The following is a 21,606-nucleotide window of genomic DNA, read 5'->3' on the forward strand; positions in this document are numbered from 1 at the left end:
GCAGCTTTGAACTATAGTTCCCATGCAGACAGTTAAACCTAGGTATCCTAATCTGGAATTCAATCCTACCTAAATTACAGACCAAGCATTTCCTTACCTAAGGATGAAATACCTGTAGTGTATCAACTTTAATAAGCTGTGGCCTCATCTTCTAACAACATTTTACTATAGAGCTATAGCTGTAAATCTCAACCACCACCTTTGGAAGAGAAGCAACGCTGTGAAAACTATACATCGAGACCAGGTTTGCGTTCAGCCTTTTGCAGGTATAGCTGTGTTCAGCATGCGTGGGCAGAGAGCAGGACTGTGACCATGAACTGAGAAAGTGAAAGCTCCTAGGGAAGCAGTAGTTAGAAGCCTTCACTCTTACCAGTACAGCTTGGTTCTCTCCTGATAGGTCACTTTTCCTCCCCACTACAAATGTTTTTCTATCAGCGGATTTCTCTAGGTATACATATTAATTGCGTGTGTACTGTCCTTAATGGGCTGTTTGAGAGGTTCTGTTTGGCCATTCATAAACAGCTGTTACTGTGCTGCTATCAAAGCAGCTGTAGCACTCTGAAAACTGGAATAGCGGATTGGCTCATGAAAACTAGGCCAACTGTCGATTTAATTAAAAATACATATGTACAAAGAGAGAAGATTCTGAGGCAAAGATCTCCTAGAGCTGCTGTTGCACCTTGTAGATGTGGTGTAATTCCACTGATATCATTGGACACTTGGCATGATCCACAAGTGCTGGTAAATCCATAATTAGTTATGGAATCATAGAATACTTTAGGTTGGAAGAGACCTTAAAGATCATCTAGTTCCAACCCCCCCCTGCCAAGGGCAGGGACAAAACCTGCTCCAACCGGTATCACGTAGGCTGGAATTTAAATAAATGCATATTTGTGCGTACGTGCTTCTGAAGTAGAAATAAGTAGCGAATTGGAAAAAATCACAAATTTCAGTAAGTTTTTAATTCTACTCTGTGGTGAAAGGCACAAAAAAAAAGGTTTCTGTTTGTTTAGCAGTAGCCGTGTCTGTCTGCAGAAATTTGTGTGAACAGTTTTATCTTATCAAGGAGTTTTGCATTAGGAAAGAATGGCAACAGAGTGTTATCAGAAGGTACTTGAAGCGTAGGATTAAGAGTGCTATACTTCAAAAAGGAGCCTGTGCTAGCAGGAGAGGCCAGTGTGAAATTAGGTGACCTATCAGTAATATAAAAATGAATTGGAGGGCATGTAAGCATGGAGTCAGTAGATAGGTAAATGAAATAGGTAATAATGAAATGTAAATTGGTTATTATACTGTAGCTTTCCATTTTTGTTCTTGAACAAGCCCTCATATCCTCATATTTGACTTAATAAGATTTTTCTGAACAGCATAGTTTCTGAATTTTCTGAATGGCATCATGCAACAATCGTACCACATGATACAACATTGGGGACTTTCTCAGAATATCCTTGGATTTAGCAACCCTGCTCCTCATCACAGAAGGGGAAATGTGCTTGTGATGATTTCAGTGGAAATTACACTCAGAAATGCCTTTTCAGGTTTAAAACAATGTTCTTCTCCCATCTCCTGCTCACTTGCTCACTTTCATTTAAATTGGTGTTAAATCATTTCAGACACAGTTATGTAGCTTTTAAATTCCCTTTACTTTGGAAAATTGTTGTGATTCAACCCCTCTAGGGAGCTCAGCCCCAGACAGCTTCTCCTTTCTTCCTAGCAGGATGGAGAAGAGCATCTGTGGGTTAAATGAGAGAAAACTCCTGGGCTGAGATGAGGACTCTTTGCTATGTAACACAAAAGCTGTCCACACAAGAAAAGCAAAATAAGAAATTCATTCACTACTCCTCATTGGCAGGCAGGTCTTCAGCCACCTTCAGGAAAGCAGGGCTTCATTACATATTACCATGAATTGGAAAGAAAAATGCCATATCTCTGAAAGTCGTCCCTTCCTCTTTCTTCCCCCAGCCTTTCATAGAATCATAGAATAGTTATGGTTGGAAGGAATCTTATAGATCATCTAATTCCAAGACACCTGCCATGGGCAGGGACACCTCCCGCTGGATCAGGCTGCCCAAGGCCCATCCAGCCTGGCCTGGAACACCTTCAGGGATGGGGCAGCCACAGCTTCCCTGGGCAACCTGGGCTTTCCCATCTTCATCATGAAGAATTTTGTTCCTAATGACTAACCTAAATCTTCCCCCCTCCAACCTGAAGCCATTCCCCCTTGTCCTGTCACTCCATGCCCTCGTAAAAAGTCTCTCCAAAGCTTTCCTGGAGCCTTTTCAGTACTGGAATCTGCTCTAAGGTCTCCCTGGAGCCTTCTCTTCTCCAGGCTGAACAACCCCAACTCTCTCAGCCTATCCTTATAGCAGAGGTTCTCCAGCCCTCGGGTCATCTTTGTGGTGTCCTCTGGACCCATTCCAACATTGCTATCTCCTTCTTATATTGGGGATTCCAGGACTGCAGGTGGGGTCTCACGAGAGTGGAGTAGAGGGGGAGAATCACCTCCCTCACCCTGCTGGCCATGCTGATTTTGATGTAGCCCAGGATATGGTTGGCCTTCTGAGGTCACTAAGTTGTTTGAGATACTAAATGCCAGCAACTCCTTTCAGTACATGAAACAATTAAAGTGCTCAGAATTTAGAAAGGGGCAATTTCACATCCTGAGAATCTTAAGTGAAATAAAAACTGTGTTTTTAAAAAAAGTTCTTTGATATTTGCAAATAAATACAGAAAGGAAAACCTGGAAACTTTATTAAATAACTGAAAATATAATGTAAAGCTGTATCAGATCTGAGATTCTTTATATATAGATATCTATATGATTGCCACGACCCAGCCTGGACAGTCCAGGAGTCACCAGGGTAAGACATTTGGTCTCCCTGTAAAATTTACAGGTTCGGTACCCCCTGGGCAAAACGATGTCAAATGATTTGTTCAAAGAGGAATTTATTTGTACAGACATTCTTAGGAATAAGATTGGCATTGGCATGGTAAATCTGTGTTAAGGGAAAAGAAAGAAGGAGAGGAAGGCAGAGGGAGAAAAGTGCAAGGACACCACTTGGACTCCAATCCTTCTTTCTTCCAGGATGGTGGGTGAACTGCAAAAGGCCATTCTTGCAAGTATTATTTATAGTTTTTGGTGGGTCTGTGCAGCGCTTCTTCTAGAAAAGTTCTGGAGCTGAGTTTGGGGAGCTCTAGGGGGACTGTAAGGTCCAAGGTATCATTCTGCCCCTGCTCTCTCTACGGGCAAGACTGCAGCAGGACCTCTCAGGGCAGCAAGCGCAGCTGGGCTGCTTGCGAGAGTGAGGCAAGGCTGAAGGGGACAGCCTCTGCTGCAAGCAAAACCAAGTAGTTTAAGGCAAGAAAACAAGTAGGTTTAAGGTAGCCAAAAAGAATCATTCTCACAATGATGCAACAGTCACTATGGACTGGGGCAAACTAAAGATAGCAGAAGGTAATACTGTGGTTTAGTGCCGTGAGCCACAGTGCAAAAATGAGGTGTCATGATAAAATGTCTTGTGTAAAAACAACAAAAAATAATTGCAAGGATCCTTTAAAACACAAAGAATCCAAACGGCCAGACGAATGCTCAGGATGCTCTAACATCTACTGTGTTTGTGAGGAATTATCCAGTAATTGCATCTGTAGAGAACCAAAGGTTAAAAAGCACTTTTGGAAGGTGTTCCTATGCTATGTTGACAATAAGTTTGAAAATGGTGTAAACTTTGCAGAGAGGAAATTTTTCTTGTTCTTCCATTTAGCTATTTGTGTAGCTAAACACTGTCAAACTCCAGATCTGTTAGAAACCTTTAATATGCAAGATATTAAATTATTTGATTGCATCAATTCTGAGCCAGGCCTCTTGTCAACTCAGCTCTCACCCCTTATGTTATCTGTTGCTACACTGAGTTGACAGAGTGCTACCTTTGAGTCAACATTAATTCACTCCTAATTCTCATTTTTCCCTGCTAGATTTTTCAAAGTTATTTAGGGTGGGTTTTGTTCGTTTTTAACCTCCCTGTATCCTCCCTGCCATTCATTTATTTTGGTGTTTCCTACCTCATTTTTTTCTTTTCCTACAAGCTCTACGTTGCAATTCAGCAGGAAAAGGTTGTACAATGTTGAGACTACAGAAGAACTAACCAAACTCACTGCATTTAACAGTAATTACAACTGACAAGGATAAGCGTCGTCATGGTGACATTATCGAAAGATGACAGACGTGCAAATGTGCACATCACCAAGAAAGCAAGGAGAGAAACATGGCAATTATATATAATTATAATAATAATATACGTAAAGAAGGAAAATATTAAACTAAAATCTCTGAGGTGGATGCAGCAGTAGAAAGGATTTTTTGACTTAGGAATTTTGTGTTGACCTATGACCTTAAGGGAAAAGGGTCTTTTTAAATTGCTTTTCAGTACCTTCATAGAATCATAGAATCACCAGGTTGGAAGGGACCCACTGGGTCATAGAGTCCAACCATTCCTAACACTCCCTAAACCATGTCCCTCAGCACCTCGTCCACCTGTCCCTTAAACACCTCCAGGGATGGGGACTCCACCCCCTCCCTGAGCAGCCTCTGCCAGTGCCCAGTGACCCTTTTGGTGAATATTTTATCCTGATGTCCAGCCTGAACCTCTCCTGGCGCAGCTTGAGGCCGTTCCCCCTTGTCCTGTCCCCTGTCACTTGGGAGAAGAACCCAGCTCCCTCCTCTCCACAACCTCCTTTCAGGTAGTTGTAGAGAGCAATAAGGTCTCCCCTCAGCCTCCTTTTCTCCAGGCTAAATTGGATAAATCATCTTGCCATCCTCCTCCTCTTCTACGGCATCTGCGGTGACCCTCTTCCCTTCTCTGTCTCTGTTGCTCCTGTTCAGACTTTCTTCTCACTTCTGCACTTCTCAGCCCTTAACATTTGAGGTAGATGTCTCTCAAGTAGCTTTCCCGATCCCTGGCAGAAGAGGACAGGCTGTCTCACCAGTGTTGCTTCCAGGCAGCTTCCTTCTGCTCCGGGCCCTGCAGCCCTTAACGGGGCTGATGGCAGAGAAGGTGGTCCCAGTTGTTATCATCCACACAAAATGCGTGCAGGGTGTTGCAGCCAAACTCTAATTCACATCTACTGAGTGTGTCCAGGTGACATCTGTCAAAGGCGTCCATCCCTACCAAATCTACCATCTGTCAAACACCTCCATCAGTACCAAATCTACATTTGTTTTCCTGAGGACAGCAGAATGCATCTCCAGACTTGGAGTAATACCTGGTGAAATGTCAAGTCTTGCTCCAATTCACAGACAATCAAAGGCGTTCACTGAACTACTGAGGCTTTTTTTTCCCCTCAGGATGGATAAAACAAGGTATATGAACAAAACAATGGCATACAAATTCATTCTGAGAAATGGATTTTTTTCCCTATGATGTTGGGGAAAAAAAGCCCTGAGCCTGATCAGACACCTACAATGGAAGATTTCAGTCGGATCAGTTAAAATCTGTCAAAAGTCAGAAGTGACTAAATGCAGACCCTGGTTGTTGAAAGAATTAGACCCTTTCAGCATAGGTAGCTTTGCCAGCTCTTTTCATTACCAGCTGGAAGAAGGATGGAACAGCATTTTAATCAGATGTACGGTCTATTAAACTAGAAGGCTTCTAACAGAGAGCTAATCTAAAAGGACTTAAGAGTTTTACTTACCTTAGGAAAGTCAAGGAGAAAATAATATGAAATTTATACTAGAAAAAACAGACTGCACAATATAAACAAGAAAACTCATTTTGCTGAGCAGACCTGACAAATGACAGCAGACAGTAATTTGTACAGGTGCTTGAGGTATGACAGCTCCTCGATTTCAGGCACTTAGCAGAAGCTCTCTGCGTATAAACCTTTTTGTCCTCGTTCCAGACACAGCCCATAAAAAAGCAGAGATGGCTGGATGGCTTTTTAGATTTCAGGTGGGATGATTTTTCCTCTTGACGTACCTTTTTTTTCTCTGCTGTCTCTACAAGTGCCCAGAGAAACAGTGCTTCATTTTAAGTGCCTAAGTGAGCTGAGCTTGGTCCTAAATAGGTCACTTGAAATTCTGAGCTGCCTAAGAGCACTAATCAGAGGTATGTAGCTAGAGATACGCTTTACCTCTTTATACACACGGAAGTCTCAGCCTTTTTTCTCCTTCACAATATGTGCCCTGTGCAAACAACCAGTAAATCCACCGGTCTTCAGCTCATCCGTCCTCTTGTGTGCAGTCACAGGACAGGAGAGAGGCTGATAAACTTGGCAACAGCCAGCTCGAGGGGCGCTCGATGGTGTGCCACTGCGTGCACACTTACGCCTCGTAAATCAGTTCTTGGGTCAGCTGTAAATCACGGGATGTGCTACAGTGCTTCCTCACTTGCCAAAGAATAAATGAGAGCTTTTGGAACAGTTGTTGCATAATTGGGCTAGAGCCAAGCCACTTTCCCTGTTCAGGGGTGATACAGGTCAAAGCTCCTTCAGCACGTGAGAAGCCCACCCACAAAGTCTTTTCGCTGACTAAGCAACTTTACTTAATAAAATATAATGTAAATTTGCCGCAGGACTACTGTGCCCAACTGAAGGGCAACTTTGGCAGTGTTCTTACAGCTCCAGCAGTTCAAGATTCATTAATTCTTTTTCTGGTGTATATTTACGCCCCAGGGGGATTCCTTTCAAATTGAGTTTGCTCTCAGGGCCTTTTCTTTCAACTTCACCCTGTTTATAGTTCTGCATAATTTCTATTTTTGCTTTTCTTACCTGATGCTTATTTTATTCTTTTGTTATGAGGGAAAGACATAATTTAGCTGTAACACTTATTTTACCATTTAAATCAATAAAAAAACCCAGATACCCTCTTGCCTCCAAGGTACCATGACCATTCACTCTATGTTGTTGTCCATTTGGTTCTTGACTAACCAGATGTTAATGCAACTCTAACTCTCTCCCTCTAACATGAGTAAGCAATTCTTTCCTGGAAGTCTTTCTGAAACAGTGATCAGTTATTACCAAACAATTTTTACTTTTTCTTTTACTCATGACTTTACTTCTTCTATAGCCACTTGGGCAGCATTGTAATTTTTCTTAGTCCTTCAACAAGTGCAACAATTTATTGGACAGAATAAAATCTCAGCTACTTTTCTCATTAGCAACATGGACTAGGAGTTCCCACTTTGCAGGTTGTACGAAGGTTTTAGGCTTTTTCTCTTCCGTTTCCCTCCGGATTGAAAATTTAAATGGAAGTTCTTCATCACTAGCATTCAGGTGTGAGTTGTAAATGGATCTGTTCTAGCAGGAGGTGTCCCTGCCCATGGCAGAGGGGATAGAATTAGATGATCTTTAATGTACCTTCCAATCAAAACCATTCTATGATTCTATGATTTCACCAAAAAAATAAAAACACCAACCCCAAACTGAAAAAACATTTCTGCAGGCAACAAGGTGTAAAAAGAGCCATTTTAACTGGAATTATTCTTTTCCAGTGAAGAATTCTGAAATGGAGCTGAACAGATTTCTTTTTTCCCAACATGGCCCAAAGGCAGTTAAGGTTGTGTGGCCAGTGGGGAGGAGGAAAGATTCCTTTCTGAGTCGCAGCAATCTCCACACAAATAGAAGTAGCTTGTTTGCAAAACCTCTCTCCTGGATTCCCTTTACTTCACAGCTCACTAAGAAGCTGGAGAAAACCCAGTCACCCTTGAAAGTAAACAAAAATGAGTGCTGGTCGAGGGAGGGTTCCTTTTATCTCTGCTGGAGTTGTGTACAGAGCATTTAATTCTGTAAGGTGTGTAGCAGAATTTACTCATGGGAATAAGGGAATCACTAAAGCTGATACCCTTCAACATAGAAAAAATGAGTGTTTCTTGGGTTTAATATTAAACTAAGGAAAGGGTGACTTTGATCACTGAGTTTGATCTCTTACTTGAGCTTCAAACATTGCCAAATAGCTCAGGAGCTCAGGCATAAAAGTAAGGTTTCATCCATTAACAAAATGAAAGAGTAGTTTTCACTGTGATCTGTATTTCCCTAAATTTCAAAAGGATTCACATCTGGGGCTTGTTTTGGATCTATCTCTAGTTAAAAGAGGTGTCTTGAGCGTGACTTGTTCCTCTCTCTACTCTGTGGACAGTGTTGGTTTTAATAAGCAGGAAAAGTGTTTCATTTTCTTAACTTTTTGAAAAATCAGTGTGGCAGTGAATCTATAAACATAGTGTTGATAAAGTTGGCCCTCAGGATGCTTTTTGGGTACTTCAGGTTGAGGCTCTGCTGTATTCTTTTTTTACATCCTGTCCTTTCTTTCTTTGCAAACCTTAGCACTTCACACACCAAATATTAAAGTTGCATTTTTTTTTGACCTGTGCCTCCTCTTTTCCCACATCCCTTCTTCTTTCTTTGGAAAACGTTTTCTTCACTTGACAAGGCAAGTACAATTCCTTTAGCTTCAAGAGGAAGGAGCCCGCATCTGTCTGCTGAGGCAAAAAAATGTATTTAACAGAGCACAGCTGGAACCCATATAACTAAAATCATTCACCCAGACAATTGTTCCACTTGATTAATGATCCTCCACTCTGATGGCCTCTCTTGTTTGCATCCCTGAAGATCAAGCAATTACATTCTTGTAGCAGTTCAGAGTTTTAGCTCATATTTCTTTGTTTTGAAACTAAATTTCTGGATAAACGTGCAAGCTAGAAGCCCCTTTCAAACTTTTTTTCCCACTAATTTCCCTTTTATTTTGGGACCGATTTTCCCTTATTTTCTAAATCCACTGAATATATGGCAAGATGTAGGTTGAAGTAATGTCATAGAATCATAGAATCATGGAATGATTTGGGTTGAAAGAGAACTTAAAGTCCACTCAGTCCCAACCCCCCTGCCATGGGCAGAGACACTTCCCACTGGCTCAGGCTGCTCAAAGCCCATCCAACTTAGCCTTGAACACCTCCAGGGATGGGGCAGCCACAGCTTCCCTGGGCAACCTTTTCCAGGATCTCACCACCCTCATGGTGAAGAATTTCTTCATAATGCCTAATCTAAATCTTCCCCTTGCAATTTAAAGCCATTTCCCCTCATCTTATCACTACCTTTCTTTCTAATAAGTCCCTCTCTAGTTTTCTTGTAGGCCCCCTTCACGTATTACACCACAGTCCTAATCAAGAAAAATAAGTTCATTCTTCACATTGTGTTCAACTCCCTACAGATGAGAGCACCATACACTCTTTATCCTAATTTGTGCACATAGTCTTCCTGCACACCTTCTAGATGATGAGGTTTCTGTTAGCCACTGCTCTTCAGGGCAGTTAGGTAAGATGTAGGTGTACGTATGGATGGACCTCATTCTGTAGAGTTTATACAGCCACTAGCTTTGCCTTTACGTGCCTCCATTTATTAAGTCTTCCCGTAAAACCAAACCTGATTATTGCAAGCTGGGCTTGCACAGGGTAAATCCCAGTCAGCCCTTCTACCTGCGAGTCCTGCACGTGTACAGTATGTAGAAATGTCTGTTGCATGGATAGTGCCATGCTTTGCAAAGCAGAGCTGCAGGATAGGTCCCAGCCACGCACCTCTCCTTATAACACCGATGCCCAACAAACTGTGAATGATGTGTTACGACGTCAGGTGTCTCCAACTAACCAGCAAAAATTGAGACATTCTCAAATTTTAGCACATGCCTTGCAGGAGGTTGGCAGGATCTGACCCTAGATCACATCAATCTAACAGTTTAATTCATTTTTTCACAGTATTTTGTAACCTTTTGCAGAGGTTGGCTTTCAAGGATAATGTGCCAGATCATACTTTTCCTTCTCAAATTAGAGATTAAGCCTGACAGTAGAAATTCAGCCAGAGCCAAGAAGCGTTTTATCTCAACAAGACAAGGTGCCGATGATCAGCTGGCAGCTTTGGGGCTGCAGCAGTTCACAGCTGAACCAGGAACTCAGGGGGAGACAGGAGTCGGGTAATGGTGCTTCTCACAGCCCCACCAAAATGCTGTAGTTCAAGCTGTGTGGCATCCACAATCCCGACAGAGATAAGCGATGGCTCAGTCAGTTTATACTGTATTTATTACAGCAGTACTCCCAGCAATGTTCCTAGAAAGCGTTATTCATTTTTTATTATGGAAAGAGTACTCAGCTGTGTCTATATTTTCTTTTGCATGATTTCTCATGTGCATGAGAACGATGGCAGAAGCAAGTGAGATAACTGTCATTAATTTTACCAGTTCTCCACTGGAACGAACAAGCTGCAGTACTTTGCGTTTGTGTAGAAGTCAGTGTAAGGTTTGTTAAAATATAAAATCAAACTAAATCAGGATTACACACTAACTCCAGTTGTAGCAGAAAACCTATGACAGGCATCAACTGTAAAGGCTTTCAACTTGATGTGAGGATAAGCATTATCCTTACCAAAACTATTAGCTAGCATGTTTCTCTTGGTCTTTTTTTTTTTATTATTTTTAAGATGTTTAAAGCATATGACTCTTAAAGCACTGAAATGGCATTAACTTGTGCTCTTTTGTTTACTGGTCATGGGAAGACAGATAAAATCTTGAGATAATTGAGACAAATAAAGTCATACCTACTCCTTTTCGTCTCCTGTCTCCACCTACCCCCTAGTCTTCTAGAAATCTCAAGCCAATCCCAGTCTCTCTGGGATCTCAATTCAAGTTTTTTTGGTTAACCTTTCACCTCCGTGTGGTTCAACCTTTGTACAACTGCCCAATTCGAGCACGATGCTGACTTAGCCCTGTTTTTCACCATTCCTCCCCATATGTCCTACTGTCTTTTGGTTGTTCTCCACTTACAGAAAGAGCAGTTACCTTCAGGAGAAGTGAACATGATCAAGAAGATAGAAGGGAAAATGCAGAATTCCTTGCAGAGTAGAAGCTTATCCTAAAAACTCTAATTTACTTTTTAAATTACTTAGTGTATTTAGGTAACTTTATTAAGAACAGATCTGGTCAAAGAGGATGCATATTGCTGTCTTTGTCTTATTCATTTCAGAAGAATTTAGTGAAGTTAAATAAACAGCAGTAGAATTCAATCCTCTAATTTAGGTTACTAATTTCCTATTTACCTCAGAAATTGTAAGTGCCTGGCTCAGGAAGGTAAGTTAATCTGCTTACAATATACTATACGATTAATGAAGAGACAGATTAACTGACGAAGACCTGCTGAGGAAGTTGATGACACGGTCTGGCTTTGGCATCTTCCCCGATGTTTTGTTTGGTACCACTGGGAGTTTTGAATGCTCTCTTAAATTGTGCAAAGCCACAAGGAAAGTTAGGACCTTCTGTTCTCTCGTTGCCTTTTCAAAGGACAAACACATAATGAGCTAAAGGTAAGCATAGTGGTACCTGATGCAAATGTTAAAGCCATAAGTGTAAGTGTTAGGAAAGTAAAAAGAGTAAGGTTGTGATTCAGGCAGGCAGTTGCACAGAAAAAAAGCCCTTTTGGTCAAAGCCCTCCTTTGTCCGTGCATGTTTTATTAGGTCACCTGTGGGTCAAAACAAAACTAACCTGGCTACAGGATGTGGAAGCCTTATGCATCCTCCTTAGTGGGCTCCAAAACAGGAGCAACAGGAGCAACATTTTCCCTTTCCCCTCACTGATGTGTGACTCCTCTGGGTGCATCCAGAAGTAGGCAGATAATCCATGCAGAACCATGGAGCACCTCCCATCCTAGGACAGGCTGAGTGAGTTGGGGTTGTTCAGCCTGGAGAAGAGAAGGCTCCGAGACCTTATAGTGAACTTCCAGTACCTGAAAGGGGCTACAAGAAAGCTGGAGAGGGCATGTTTGCAAAGGCTTGTGGGGATAGGATGAGGGGCAATGGGTATAAACTGGAGAGGGGCAGATTTAGACTGGACATTAGGAGGAATTTCTTCACCATGGGCATGGTGAGGCCCTGGCCCAGGTTGCCCAGGGAAGCTGTGGCTGCCCCATCCCTGGAGGGGTTCCAGGCCAGGTTGGATGGGCCTTGGGCAGCCTGAGCCAGTGGGAGGTGTCCCTGCCCATGGCAGGGGGGTTGGAATTAGGTGACCTTTAAGGTCCCTTCCAACCCAAACTATTCTATGATTCCATAACTCTCCAACAGTTCCTGCAGCAGGAATAGAGCACAGAACCCAGATCTTTCCGTTTCCAGTTTGGGCAGAGGACATCTAGGGCCAGTATGCCTGAACTGCAGCAGAGGTATGTGATATGTAAGTGCCTATCCTTGCAATGGCTGTCTTTCCAACAGAGACAGAATGGATCAGAGACAGTTGCTATTAGGCAGCTAGAAAGTGGTCACCCTATTTTGCAGAGTAGGAAAGCTTACTAGTGGAAATATAGGTCATAGAATCAGAATGGTTTGGGTTGGAAGGGACCTTAAGGATCATCCAGTTCCACCCCCCTGCCATGGGCAGGGACACCTCCCACTGGATCAGGCTGCCCAAGGCCCATCCAACCTGGCCTGGAACACTTCTGTTGTACTGGGGGCCTCGGGGTATGAGTGTGATTTGAAGCACACCGAATATGCTAATAGAGAGGTAAACTTTCAGACAAACTGAGACGATATCTCCAGGTTTAGGCAGTCCTGCAAAATGCCATAGCCTGGGAACATCATGGTGTTTTGGCACCAAAATTTGGGTGTAGGAACACTGAACTTCACAGTAGATTTCTAATACCTGTGGATTTACTTATTTTTGTTTCATTGTTCTTCTGCACTTCCAGGTGCGCAGTTCTAGCTTGCAGGTTTCTTGTTGCTTTGTTACAGTTTGAATGCCATACTTATGGGCTGTTTGAAGATTAATTTAATTTCGAGGGATTCCCTAGGGTGTCATCAGTCAAGACTTTTAAAGGCGAAAAGTCCGCAGACCAAGTTGTGAGTGAGCTAACAGAGTTCTTATAACGCCCAGTGATGGTAATGTCTGAAAAGGAGTGAGGAAAAATTATGAGGAAACTCATTAAATCAATTCAAAGAATACAAAAATGAAGTCAATTAAATTATGCAGAAACTTTGCATATATACAGTTAACTTTCATTCCTGTCCCTGTGCCAATGATTTTTTCTTTCCTGAAACAGCTAAAGCTGTCTTCCTTAAATTTTCTCAAGTTTCCCTTTGAGACTTCAAGAGGACAGTTCTCTATGAGTGAGTCCATAGCAGAGCCTGGAACGATAATCTGGCATCCCACCACCAGGGCTGCAGTGAGAAGCTACTAGATTAAGCTATTTGTTGATATTTCTAGTCCTGGTTTATTATATACCTTCTCAATAACAGATCTGTATCAAATATTGATACATATTGATGCATATTGATATTGGTGGTGCTGATTGATGAGAAGCTCGACATGAGCCGGCAATGTGTGCTTGCAGCCCAGAAGGGCAACTGTGTCCTGGGCTGCATCCAAAGCAGCGTGGCCAGCAGGGAGGGAGGGGATTCTGCCCCTCTACTCCACTCTTGTGAGACTGACCTGGAGTCCTGTGTCCAGTGCTGGAATCTTCAACATCAGAAGGAGATGGAGTTGTTGGAATGGGTCCAGAGAAGGCTACAAAGATGATTGGAGGGCTGGAGTACCTCCCACAGGAGGACAGGCTGAGAGAGTTGGGGTTGTTCAGCCTGGAGAAGAGAAGGCTCAGAGGAGACCTTATAGCAACTTTCCAGTACCTGAAGGAGCTACAAGAAAGCTGGAGAGGGGCTGTTCACAAAGGCTTGTGGGGATAGAACGAGGGGCAATGGGTGTAAACTGGAGAGGGGCAGATTTAGACATTAGGAAGAAATTCTTCACGATGAGGGTGGTGAGGCTGAGGCACTGGCCAGGTTGGATGGGCCTTGGGCAGCTTGATCCAGTGGGAGGGGTCCCTGCCCATGGCAGGAGTTGGAAATAGATGGACTTTGGAGTCCCTTCTAATCCAAACTATCCTATGATTCAATGATTGGCCCCTGATTCTTTGCTGAGAAAAAGAAAAATTTTTTTAGACCTTTTTCTGGGATGGCTGCATTTGATAATATTAGCCTGTGCTTTTCAGAGAAACATTTCCAATAATTAAACATCCTACTTAAATTAGAAGACTTTATTTAATAGGAAATTTAGTCTTAAATAAATGCTTTTAATCAAAGATACCACATTTCTCAGAAACTGTTCCACATTACAGGCATTTATTTGAGCATTAGCTTTGAATTTAACTTGCACAATTTAAAGATGTAAAAAAAAATTCTTCCTTTGGATGTGAAGAGGAAATATAAATGTGACTGCGTGCAGTGAGAAGCACATGATGATACTGAGGTTCAACGTCTTTGAAAACTTAAATGTTGAAGCAAGAGACAATGGTTTACTAAGCTTCCAATTTCTCACTACTGCTAAAGCTTGCTCAGAATAAGACTAGTTTCCCATCATTAAACGAGATTGATTATGTTTTTTTGTCTTACGTGTGATAGCGCAAATACATTAAAGCTGGATTTTGAAAAGGGGATAGTTTGGTGTATACAATTATTTATAAAACAGTGAGAATTGTCTGATCATTATTTTTATTTTTACAATAAAACCTGCTAAGACTGCATCTGCTATCAAAATGTTTTGTACAATATAGTTAAAGGTTAATATTTTGGCAACACGGGAGACAAGATAACTGAGTCTACTTTCATAAGAGTAACAGACATTATATGAGATATATATCCCTCTTCAAGGCAAGGTCATTTTTATGGGAGTGATTTCTCTTGGGTTTCAACAAAAACGCAACACATGGTTACAGCCTTTTTAAGAAACGATATAAAAAAGGGCAATTTAGTCAGCACGGTAGGTGATATTCACAAACAAAAAGCATAGTTTATAAGAGTCAGTCGCTTGGATGTGAGAGGTAGCTCACGTTCCCTTCTCTGAGAATTCAGTTCCATGTTTGAAAATAAGATTTGAAAAGTTCAGAGTGGGGTCATGTAAATTCAAAGGGAACCATTTAAACAGTAACTGGTTTTAAAGTAAATCCTTTAAATAAGAGCTTTGCATCTTTAGAAAACTTGACTGTTGTTCCCAGGCTGAGTGTTTTACAAAACATATCTGATTTTTGTATTCGCTGTCTATACAAAAAGAATTTGGAATAAAGAATAAAACCATGAAATCAGTGCTGGTAAGTCCTTATTTTTGCAGACTCACACGCTCTTTCAGTATCAGGCAGTGAAGATAAACTTTGTCTCTGATACAGTTTTTATTACAGGTTTAGATTACAGATTTATTTTCAATGACCTATAAAATTAACAGGCTCCTTACTGTTCACAGTTTATCAGGATGCCCCAGAGCTACTTCAGCAATGAAGAAAGCAAAGCTGTCTGGAGAACAAATGCTAACAATAAAGCAGCGGGCCAGTAATGGTAAATTTTTAATCACTACCTTTTTAAATATTTCTTCTTTGTAAACTAGAGTTAGCATTACTCTTTTGGCTTTCTTCCCTGCATGTATAAATCTTTGTGTACAGAGTGAATTCACTGTCAGTAGAAGTAGAACTGGGTTTTACGCTGGGGAAATCTGAGCCAGCAGCGGGATGGTCAGACTGGTCTAAGTTATGTCTACACGTATCTAAAACACTAAAACATTTCAAAGTAGAATTTACCATCTTCTGGTTCACATCAACATCTGGTTCGCATCTTACTCATCAAAGTTGGATAGTTGGTCTTATCTTGTTGCAGAATTCATAAGAGAAAAAGCTTTCATTTCCAAAGCGTCAAGTCCTCGTGAGCTCTCTTGAATTAATTTAGAGCTGTGGCTCCACAGCCTCCGGCAGATGTAGATGGCCTTGTACCATCTCATCTCCAATAACCTGCAGTCCTTCCTGGGAACCTTGAGTCACAGGGAAGATGATGAAACCACCTTGGATGAAAGTCAGGATAGCACCCTGAGAGTTGAAGTGCAATAAAAGCAAAATGTAGGTGCTTCAATTCAAATAAGCAATGTGCAAAAGGCTCGTCTGAGAGGTGCCCAAGCCCTGAGTTTTCTCAGAAAACTTTATGTAGTCCCTTAGTCTACAGCCGTGTCTTAACTGTTGGTGTCAACTGTGTTTGAGAGACGCAAAGCATTTCAACACAGTCCAGGAGGCATTTCAGCCCATGTTGCCAGCACAACATTGGCTGACTTTGTACAATAGCGAGTGGAAGATCTGGATGTAATTTTCTCTGCAAGCTGAATGTATTGAAATCTCTATCTGTCGTGCCCAGGAAGAACGCCTTAAGGAATGGTATATGGATATTTTGGGCACTTAGGGGGACACGTGGCATCATTCTATTAGAATTAGGCACTGTGGGAAAAAGGTATGCAAGATTCATACTAGAGTAAGAGCACGAGAGTGGGAACACCAGTTTCTCTAGGTTTAGGAAGTCAGATTTTTATTTGAGAGAATTTCAGTTGGTGTCTTGCCAGGGCCATTTTATGCTTTGTTATGGTGATTAAAAGGATAAATAAATAAAACCTTTACAGTTTATTCCTTGTTTAATCTCTAAAAGTGCAGGCACCTTTAAAATTCTGTTCTCTTAACTGTTCATGCCATAAAACTTCAGAAATCATTTCCATTTTGAAAATTATTCCATCTTTCATTGTTTAATAACACCCTTCTGAACCATGAAATTATTAAAAGCAGCTGCAGAATCACAATATATCTCAGTACATCAACAAAAGTTCACTGCATTGGGAAAAAAAACTGAATTAATTACAAATTATTTTGACAATGCTTTAACACGAAAAGATTACAATGTTCAGATATTTTATTTTCCTTCAGAAGATCTATATATGGACACAGTCTTTCAAATAAGTTACATATGGCATTGGAACAGAATTTCTTGCTGCAGGTGCATTTCTTATAAAACAAAGTTAAATCAACACATACAAAGAAGAAGGTGTGTCTTACTGATCCTTTAGGCATTTTCAGCACTCTTGCTGGAAAATTACTGCATTTTTTGAAAGAAAAGTAGTGGAAAATGCAGTGGTGGAACTTCAAAAGAAGTTTGAAGAATGCTTCCTTTTCTTTTACTTTAATACTTTGCTTGAAATAAGTTTATTTTCAAATATGGAAATGATCGATTAACTGAACTCTGATTTAAAGCTTAATTATTTTAATACTCCTTTTATTTTTATATCACGCAGGTATAGAAAATGATGAAGAAATTAAACAGTTAGATGAAGAAATCAAAGAACTAAATGAATCCAACTCCCAGATGGAAGCTGATATGATTAAACTCAGAACTCAGGTAACAGTTTTATGAAGCCCTAAATTCAGCTTCTTTTCCTGATGAAAAGAAATAAAGGAAATACGTTGTTCCCTTTTATGTTTCTTATATATTAAGATTTCTGTCTCTGATTTGCCATTTATAAAATCAGAATACCATATCCATTCTGCAATTTTACCAGCTAGTTGAAAAGATGCTTTTCACACGTCGGTGCAGCAGATTTAGAAAAACATTTGGATGGGACATACTGCTATTAAAAAAAATTAATAGGATTCTAGAAAACAGAGCTACAACACACCTTAAAAGCTTATTTTGTCTACCAGTCTCCTTTCCTTTCCTTTTCCTTTCCTTTTCCTTTCCTTTCCTTTCCTTTCCTTTCCTTTCCTTTCCTTTCCTTTCCTTTCCTTTCCTTTCCTTTCCTTTCCTTTCCTTTCCTTTCCTTTCCTTTCCTTTCCTTTCCTTTCCTTTCCTTTCCTTTCCTTTCCTTTCCTTTCCTTTCCTTTCCTTTCCTTTCCTTTCCTTTCCTTTCCTTTCCTTTCCTCTCCTTTCCTCTCCTTTCCATTCCTTTCCTTCTCCTACGCTCTTCTTAAGCCAACCCTGACAGACGCTTATCTAACTCGTTCTTTACTGCCGACAGTAGAAATTCCATGATCTTTGGGCAGTTTGGTGTAATACTTCTTACCCGACTAGCTACTGATGCCTAGCAGAAAATCCCAGCTGAATCAAACTTCACAAAGCCTCAGTTTTGAATCCATATGCTCTTCCCAATATAAGCAATTTACATTTCCATCACGCAGAGTTACGTCATAGTCATTATCAATCTATTAAGAGGATCAGAACCAACAGTCCCCTTTAATTGCAACAGCAAAATTACATTGAATGTTACAAAAAGTTTGCTGTTAAACCTTTAGAAAATCATTGTGCAACCTACATTTCCATAAGACTTCCCAGGCAGGGGATACAAAACAAGAAAATAGTGGAAGTTCTGTCAACACTAGAAGAAGCAACAGTCTTGTTTGATGTGGATTTGCATCCCCTAGGATTGTAAGTGCCAGGGAAAGTTACTCATAGGAACTTCCCTTCCATGTAGGATCTTTTGTATTCAATAAAGTGAAAAGTCTTTCTGCATTTTTCTTATTTGGGGCATCCATAAGACTTCCCTTTACTCAGTTGCCTTCTTCCACAAGACCTGGAAGAAAGCATTTTTAGTCTAAGATCTCCGAGTAAATCTGCCCCTATTTAACATGCAGGTCCAAAAATATGAGAGGGGCAGAAACACATAAAGGTGAGCAGAGGGAATAAAAATCTGCAAATAACTCTGTCTCTCATACAAGCAACAGGTTATCCTCTTTATAGAATAGATGCAAATAAGCATTCATTAGTTTTAGGGTAAAATATGGGGGGAGGAGGGGGAAATTTCATCCTTTAAGCAAGAGATTGCAATAATTAAGCATGCCAGTTTTCTTAAGATGAATACTAGATGAAATAGTGAGATAACCTGATCCGCCACCACTGTATTTGCAATAGTTTGCGTCTCAAATGAAAGAAAGAAAAAAAGATCTATTTAAGTAGCAGTGCTCAGCTAGCTAGAAAATCTATAAAATGCCAGCTCCTACTAAAGTTAGCGTAGGCAGCAGTCACATGCCGTGCTGAGCTGGGCCTTCTTTGACTCCTCACTTTGGTCTGTAGCACGAAAAAAAGCAGGTTTTAGGGTAAATATTGGAGCATGGCTGACTCTAACAAGAACTTATGAAAGATATTTTGCATTTGTATACAGCATTGCTCTCCAGCATGAACAAGCTGACACCAAAACAAGAGATGAGGATGTGTTTCCAGTTTCAAAGTAATTGGCCAGTGTAAATATTGTAGAAATAGCTCAACGTCAATTAACTGTGACAAAACCAAGTCCCTGCAATAGTGACAGCTTGGATTAACCGGGTGTAAACACCAGGAGTCAAAGCAAGAGATACCTGAAGATTATTTTTTGTAGATTTATCAATTGTCAAAGTAATTTCTATCAACTACTGGGCATATTTCCATAAGCAGACTGAAACTCTAGGCACAGAATAAAACTTGGAACATCTGAAAACCTGATCATACCAACAATTTCCTAATATTTATTCACCCATGGTCAAGTTAATATTCACTTAAGAACCTTTGCCCCTTCTGCCTAAACCTCCAGCCTTCCTGTCAGAATTTAAATTATGTCAGTTATTTTCTTCCCACAGTTCACTCTCTGTGCTAAATTAGTGAAGCTCATTTTGAGAATTCAAAACCTTGTGTTATTCAGCATTATTTCCACTCCTTTGGCATCTTTTTTCACCCTCTTGTCAATGCATATTTTAACCTGCACACACGCACACAAAAGCACACTGTACACTTTGTAACAGATGTTAACGGTTGTCATCCAGTGTGGAAAGTAAGGACAGAGGAAAGCATAGACAGGTACGAGTGAGCTCTGGATGTGCTTTCGACGAGTTAGACATAAGCCACTGCTCATCTGAAACCACAGAATCATAGAATCATAGAGTCATAGAATAGTTTGGGTTGGAAGAGACCTTAAAGACCATCCAGTTCCAACCCCCTGCCATGAGCAGGGACACCTCCCACTGGCTCAGGCTGCCCAAGGCCCATCCAACCTGGCCTGGAACCCCTCCAGGGATGAGGCAGCCACAGCTTCCCTGGGCAACCTGGGCCAGGGCCTCACCACCCTCATGGTGAAGAAATTCCTCCCTATGCCCAGTCTAAATCTGCCCCTCTCCAGTTTATACCCATTGGCCCTTGTCCTATCTCTTCATGCCCTTGTAAACAGCCCCTCCCCAGCTTTCTTGTAGACCCTTCAGGTACTGGAAGGTCGCTATAAGTTCTTCTTGGAGCCTTCTCTTCTCCAGGCTGAACAACTCCAATTTTCTCAGCCTATCTTCATATGGGAGGTGCTCCAGCCCTCCGATCATCCTTGTAGCCTCCTCTGGACCCGTTTCAATAGCTCCATCTCCTTCTTATGTTGAGGATTCCAGAACTGGACACAATACTCCAGATGAGGTCTCACAAGAGAGGAACAGAGGGGCAGAATCCCCTCCCTCAACCTGAAGCTCTCCTTATAGCTTTATCAGCACACTGCTCTGCACAAGCTTGGGTGAGTTGTCACTCAGCAGTGCTTTTTAGCTCAAGCAGGGCACCGCACAAGGTTAGAGCTAATTTAGGTCTGGTCACTTGTGAACACAGACAGGGCACACTCTCAGTCATCTTCAGCTGGTGTCCTGCTCCATAGACCTCCTTTCCTGGCTATGAGCAAATTATCTTCAATTCCTTCAGTTTTGCAAGGCATTGTATGTATCAGAAAACTTCCCGAACTCATACATACATCACAATAATGGGCAATTGTTCAGCTTTCAAAAGCAGGCATGAGGATTTGCATAGAATCAAATTATACCTACAAAGAGCAAAACACTGGCAGCAAGGAGCTGTGCATTCTTAACTAATTGTATATATATATACGTAGCAGGAAATATAAGAAATGCTGAACGTCCATATGGTAGGCTCCAAGCAGAAGTGTTTAACCACATAGGTGAACTTGCAGAATTAAGGTCCTTCTTAACGCCTTTCAACTCAAGAAGAAAAGCTGTACAGAAGTGGAATCAAATCCAAGTTCATTCATTATTATCAATATTAAAAAGTCAAGCTGTTAAAGTCATACAACGTGCAATAGGAATAAGAAACGCTGAACAATGATAAGAATTGCAGACTCAAGCAAAACCTTTTAAAGCGTGAATGAATAAACCTTTTTCTCCTTTCCCTGGTATTTCTGTTATCTCTCCCTTCAAAGAGCGCATGCTTTCTAACAGCTTGCCTTATATTACATTGTACACAAATTTGTCCATTTTAGATTACCACAATGGAGAGCAACCTGAAGACGATAGAAGAGGAGAACAAAGTAATTGAACAGCAAAATGAGTCTCTTCTTCATGAATTGGCCAATTTAAGCCAGTCTTTAATTCATAGTCTAGCTAATATCCAGCTGCCACATATGGTAAGTGATTGAGAGCACAAGTTAAGGAATTTGGCGATCTTCAGTTCACTTCATACAATAGATGTCTTTTTTTTATGTTTATGTTTCATCAACCAGTCGGATATTTGTGGTAACAACACTGAAACCATAAAGATACATTTAACTGCTAACAAAGACATGGAGGGCCTGTTCCAGTGTATCCTGTAAAATTAAGTAAGAACTAAATAGGCATTTTAAATATTATAAAGAATGGTGGCGATATGCCTTGATTATATGTTATGCTTAAATGAATATACGATTAAGAAAATAAAAGTTGTATATGAACTACTATTTAATATCTCGTAGGAACCAATCAATGAACAAAATTTTGATGCTTACGTGACCACTTTGACGGACATGTATACAAATCAAGATC

At 40.9% G+C, this 21,606-nt stretch overlaps 1 protein-coding gene across 19 annotated transcripts in view; it reads left to right on the forward strand.

Annotated features, from left to right (window-relative positions):
- MYT1L (myelin transcription factor 1 like) overlaps positions 1-21,606 on the forward strand; it is a 345,697-nt gene that overhangs the window by 321,378 nt on the left and 2,713 nt on the right. For 12 of the 19 annotated variants that reach the window (XM_054063077.1, XM_054063078.1, XM_054063079.1 and 9 more), the window contains 4 exons: positions 15,246-15,337; positions 17,100-17,209; positions 21,069-21,212; positions 21,537-21,606. The exon at positions 21,537-21,606 is cut by the window's right edge and continues 2,713 nt beyond it. In XM_054063077.1, coding sequence (XP_053919052.1) covers positions 15,246-15,337; positions 17,100-17,209; positions 21,069-21,212; positions 21,537-21,606 — 416 coding nt within the window. Of the gene's footprint in view, positions 1-15,245; positions 15,338-17,099; positions 17,210-21,068 lie in introns of all 19 variants that reach the window. The other 7 variants (XM_054063096.1, XM_054063083.1, XM_054063087.1 and 4 more) reach the window with 2 other exon arrangements.

This window comes from Cuculus canorus, chromosome 3 (assembly GCF_017976375.1).
Source record: "Cuculus canorus isolate bCucCan1 chromosome 3, bCucCan1.pri, whole genome shotgun sequence".
Lineage (NCBI taxonomy): Eukaryota > Metazoa > Chordata > Aves > Cuculiformes > Cuculidae > Cuculus > Cuculus canorus.